This window comes from Dipodomys ordii, unplaced genomic scaffold, assembly GCF_000151885.1.
Source record: "Dipodomys ordii isolate 6190 unplaced genomic scaffold, Dord_2.0 Scaffold15, whole genome shotgun sequence".
Lineage (NCBI taxonomy): Eukaryota > Metazoa > Chordata > Mammalia > Rodentia > Heteromyidae > Dipodomys > Dipodomys ordii.
The window spans coordinates 7,963,397-7,969,396 of record NW_012267231.1 but is presented as its reverse complement, the minus strand read 5'-3'; the positions used below and the strand labels follow the sequence as shown (position 1 = coordinate 7,969,396).

At 34.4% G+C, this 6,000-nt stretch overlaps 1 protein-coding gene across 7 annotated transcripts in view; it reads right to left on the bottom strand.

Annotated features, from left to right (window-relative positions):
* The window catches only part of Mef2a (myocyte enhancer factor 2A), an 85,158-nt gene that overhangs the window by 53,146 nt on the left and 26,012 nt on the right, over positions 1–6,000 (bottom strand). For all 7 annotated transcript variants that reach the window (XM_013012118.1, XM_013012119.1, XM_013012117.1 and 4 more), the window contains one exon: positions 1,854–2,045. In XM_013012118.1, the coding sequence (XP_012867572.1) occupies positions 1,854–1,907 (54 nt within the window). In that variant the 5' untranslated portion in view covers positions 1,908–2,045. The remainder of the gene's footprint in view (positions 1–1,853; positions 2,046–6,000) is intronic.

The window sequence follows — 6,000 nt, the reverse complement described above, 5'->3', positions numbered from 1 at the left end:
AAGAAAGAAAGAAAGAAAGAAAGAAAGAAAGAAAGAAAGAAAGAAAGAGAGAAAGAGAGAAAGAGAAAGAAAGAAAAAGAAAGAGGGGAAAAATTTTACTCAGAATCTATAAAGTTAAAAAAACAGTAAAATTAAGGTATCATTTTGGTTTATGACAAATTGTGTCTATGCCTTAGTTGAACCTTAAAAGTCAATTGCATCACTGTGTTTTTCTTATCTTTCCTTGGTTCTTTACTGAAATTATCTGAGAGAGAGATTCAGATAGCCCTTGTCCTGTTTGGCAGCATTAGTTAAAAAGATGACTTAGCAGATAAATCCATTAAAGAAACAGGCTAACCGCAGTTGCTCCAAGCAGAGGCAGGTTCCATCTTTATAACAAAACTTAAAAGCTTAAGAGCAAAGTTAACCTACGAATTCCTAGCTCCTGTTTTCTTCTAGGCATGTAGATTCTATTCCACAGGTAGGTCCAGTCTAGCTAGACCCATGGAAATATGATTATCTGTAATATGAGAGCTCAGGAATTTATGACTGCTGCTGCTTTCCCACTCGTGTTATTCTAAAATGAACACTATTTAACACTTACACAACATACATGCACAGAGAGAGTCCCCTCCTCTACATGTCACAACCTTCAGATTTGTGAAAGGAGATTTATTTGCACCCTTGCTTGGAGAATCATTCCTTTGGGATGATGAATGATCATTTTATCAATCTGGCCTGGTTTATCAGCCTTCATAATGCATCTGCATCACACTGTGTGAGCCTTTCTCCTTTGCTAAGGAACCTGCATGACTGGAAATGGGGCTCTGCTGAGTCTATGGGCTACTGTGCTTGCTCCCACTAGCTGTTCCACCGAGTTCTGTCCCTGGTTCTACCTACATTCAGTTAAACTACAACCCTGATGGCAGAACACATCTTCAGGGTTGTTGTGTTCCAGTAAATTCAGAAACTGCACTTCAAAACTTCCCCAGTGTTCTCACAGATAACATCTCTCCTTCTTGTACATGCTTTAAATAGTAGTTTATTTCTGATATTCTACAAAATTATTTTTTCTTCTTTTTTGTAAACCAAGGAATTAGCAAACTTTATTTTAAAAGGCCAGAGAGCAAAGATCTTAAGCCTATAAGCCATATATATAGTCTTGGTGGCAACAACTCAATTTTGTTATAATGAAAAAGTAGTCACAGAAAATAAGGAAATGGATGCATTTATCTGTGTTTTAAATAAAGATTCATTTCAAAAAACAGGCAGCTAGCCTGTGGGCCACAGTTTGATCCAAACACACCTTTGGTCTCTTCATATATCACTGTCATCATCATCATCATAATTATTCTGAATTGATAAGGATTTACTGATACTGGTACTGCAAATCTATCAATTAAAGCTGTTATTATACTTAAATGTTTTAGAGATGTGTGACACTGAATTTAAAAATCAGCAACAAACTATTGTCATTACTTCTAAGTTAACCAGAAAGTGTAGACAAGAACACATTCACTGATAATTTCAATGAGACTTTACCTAATAATGAACAGAGGTATTTAAAAATAATAATCAATATAAGACTAACACTCATACAAATAATGTATCAAATGCTAAATATCGTATGAAAAATCTATGCCATTGATAATAGCAGGACTACAGTGATTTGACTTTTTGCATATCTAAGTCATCTATATAATTTCTGTAATAAAAAATATGTTTAATGCACAGAAAGGTCAGACATAATCTTATGATTATAAAACTAAAAAATAGTTAAGACTCAAAATTAAAGTTAAGAAAATATCAACCATTCTATCCTAGGTTTAAAAATAAAGTCTGTATCAATTAAGTAAATTAAAATTTTCATTTACCTGCCGGTTCCTTTCATCCATTATGCGTGTGATTTGTATTTTCTTCCGCCCCATTTTCAGTCACCTTTCTTTCCTTATATGCCAAATATTTAATTCAAAAATTAATTTTCTTCAATACCCTAATGCATCGTACACAGCTTCTATTATTTCAGTTTCTAGTCCAAGGGCTACAGCTGAAATCTTCTCTAAGATCTAAAAGAAAACACAGATTAGAAGATTTCAGTTCTATAAGTTTAAGAATCATAAAAATGTCATACAAATTTCAAATCTACTTTTAGGGCATAAAAGTAGACAGCATTACTAACTGAGATTTCTGAGTAGATACCATTAGTAAATAAGTTGAAATATTACTCATTTTCCACCTAAAATATCTTTTGAATCTCTTTGGGCTCCTAGCTCTGGCTAAAGTAACTCACTTGCAATGTTGAGGTTTTTCTTCAATAAAATAGTAACGGCAACAGCAGCAACATTACCAAGATTTTTCTATGTGCCAGGCACTTTTTTTAAGTATGTCCAAATCCTAGCTCATTCAATCTTAACTAGAATCTATCAAGTTAGATAAAATTATCCCCATTTTATGAACAGGAATATTAAGACACAGAAAAGTTAAGAAATGTGCAAAGGCACAGGATAAGGAAGGACAGACTTCAGCAAGTCTGACTCCAGAACTTCTCTTAAACATCATGTTGTATCTTTACAAGCTTTGATGGTCTTCTTGCCAAAGGTAAAGCTGCCTTTACAAATTCTGGTACACCCCCATAGCCTCCAGTCAAATTATTATCTATCAATTTACAAAGACGCTGGTAGAACTTTCACATAATATGCCTTTAAATGAAATACAGCTTCTTTTGTTATTTAATAAACATTTCCTTGTCAGTCAACACTCAGTTCAAATATCATTTCCCTGATGAAAGCAACCTCCTCTTGGTAGAATAAACTGTAACATCTTTGAGAAGAGAAAGGTGGAAGAGAAAGAAAATGAGAATATGAGAACAAGTAAATTTTACATTTTTCTATCTTTCAAGAATGTTTTATCCAATTTATCTTTAAAGAAGAATGACAATAATATGGACAATAATATGCTCTCAAAGATGGTTATATTGCTTTAAAAATCTGCGACTAAAACCTATATAATAAAAAATAACTAATAAAGGAATGAGAAGTAAACACTTAAAAAAGTAATAGATCTACAGGCAGTATTTTTGAAGTATTTTAATCTATAAGACTTGAGTCATATTGTGCAAATCTGATTAAGTCTGAACAGGATCCCCATGTTTTATCACTACCAAATGATCATCAGTGCATCCTTTCTTACCTATCTTCCCTCATTTACTATATTTTTTGCATTCATACAAATGATCACTTATTGACAATTTAAAACCTATTAACTGATCACCTACTTACTTTTTTTTTTTTTTGGTCATGGGGCTTGAACTCTAGGCCTGAAAGACCACCTACTTACAGTAAATTTACTTCCAAACACTGAATGAGGCATAAGGAAAAATAGTATGTGGGGGACATGGTTATTATTCATAGAGTTCAGATTCTATAGAGAAAAAAAAACATCAAATGATTGTGTAAAGGAGGAGTTTGAACAATTCAAAAGTTAAAAAGTTCATTTATCTGACCTAAACTCAGGAAGTTGTGACTCCTATTCAAAACTTGAGTATGAAGATGCCAACCAGAGAGACTAGCATGCCCTGATGATCCAGGACAAAAGCCTGTAAGAAACATCAGAGGAACTGAAAGATGGGGACCCAAACAAAGAAACTGCTGTGTTGGAGATCACTTCTCATTTCCTTATCAGAAAGGCATTATAAATGGAAGAGCCTGACCTACTTCAAATCATCTGCCATTATAAAAATGTGTACTGTAGAATGTAAGATAATTATTCATAAATTTCAAGTATTCAAGATCTGCTACTGCTTGTAAGATATACACGTTGTACTATCTATCTTCCATTTTTTTGCTTATGGATTCCAAAACTATAGAGTGAGGAACTGAAAAAGTAGACTGAGTTTCTGAGAGATCTCCAAGTAGGGAAACAAACATTAGTTACAAGGGTCTGCCCAAGAGTACTGGCCCTAGTAAAACATACCAGCCATCTGGAGAGGCTCCAAAGAACTGTATCCCAGGCACAGAGATAAACCAGAAATAGACTAACTTAACACATGGATGGAAGGAAGAATCGCTACGAATCATCTCAAGCCCAGATCAAATTAGAGGTAATCTGGACTAGTAAGGGTTATTAGTACAGCTACATACCAGTAACAAAGGTAACATTAACCAGAATTGAAATTACAATTTTACCTATATTCATATAAAATACCTAGAAATAAAAAATAATCAACAAGATATAAGCAAAAATTCCCAAGATTTAAAAATGGCATTAAAAACAGACTTACAACTGGGACAAATAGAAAAGGTCAAAAGCTATATACATATGACCAGATAAGATGAAGTTAAGTGAAATGAATCCCAAGTGTTTTTTTTTTTCTTCCTTGCTATCGTTTCTAACGTATTTATAAGGTACCATGTGATTCTTTTGTTGCTTTGTATGTTCCTCCCCCATGGTATAACCCCTGTTTTCATTGTATCTGATGTTGGTATAATTTGGGGATGGGAAGGGAAAAAAAAAAGTTTAAATAGGGATATAGGTTGACCCACTGTATTAATGAGATGTACAAAACATATATTGAAAAACAAACTTTACAATTTAGGCTGAGGTGTGGGAGTGTAGTTGTGAAGGGATGGTAGGGGAAAAACAAAAGAGGAGGTAACAATGCTTGATAAGAATTGTACTCATTACCTTTCTCATGTAACTATAACCCCTCTGGTACAGTATTTTCACAAAAAAAAAACTTATTTAAAAAAACAGACTTACAACAGATCCATTAAGGATTGAAATTTTAGTTAAAACTGTTCAAGAAATTTTAAAAAATCTTCATAGACAATAACAGAAAAAAAGCATGAATCTGAAAAATTAACTTATGGACTAGTTTATTAACAGGTTAGGCACCAGAGGGGGAAAAGCAACAACCAATCAATCACTCCAGAACACAGAAAAGAAGAAAGCACACTGTTCAACATAAAGATATGAGACTGACAAATACAGAAGAGTATTTAAAAATATGGAAAATGGGCTGGGAAGGTGGCTCAGTGGTAGAGTGCTTGCCTCACATGCATGAGGCCACACATTCGATTCCTCAGCATCATATAAACAGAAATGGTGCTGTGGCTCAAGAGACAGAGTACTAGCCTTGAGTTGAAGAGTTGAGGGACAGCGTCCAGGCACAGAATTCAAGATCCATGACCAAAAGAAAAAAATATATATATATATATGTATGTGTGTGTGTGTGTGTGTGTGTGTATATATATATACATATATATATATATGGAATATGGAGAAAGGAGACAAAAATATATGTGAATGGAGTCCCAGAAAGGGAAGGGTAAAATATGGTAGAGAAGTATTTGAAGATATAAGTTTAAAAATTTCAAAACAGACTTGAGATTTCAAATTTATAAAACCTCAAGTAAAATAAATATAATAAATACACTTAGGCTCATCAAAGATCTCCTATAGAAAGATGGTCAGAGGGGCTGGGAAGGTGGCTCAGTGGTAGAGTGCTTGCCTTGCATGCATGAGGCCCTGGGTTCGATTCCTCAGCACCACATAAAAGCAGGAAGTGGGGCTGAGGCTCAGGTGGTAGAGTGCTGGTCTACAGCTGAAGAGCTGGGGGATATAGCACCCAGGCCCAGAGTTCAGGCCCCACACCGACTAAAAAAAGGAAAGAAAAGAAAAAAAAGAAAAGAAAGAAAGAAAGAAATCAGAGCGGGTTGCTTGACCTTAAGACAGAGTAAGATTTACAGCTAGCTGACTGTTTCATGTAAATAATAAAGGGAGAAGCCAGAGGAATGCTATCTTCAAAGTGCTAGAGGTGGGGAAAGAATGCCAAACTAGAATTCTTTATCTGAGAAACAATATCCTTCACAAATAAAGGTAAAATAGACACTGTGAGGAGAAGGGAAACAGAACTGTCAACACTGAAGAGACCTCTTCAAGTGGAAAGAACAATCAACCAGAACAATCAACAGGGTAAATACATAACTGATGAATGAATATTAACAAAATATCAACAACAAT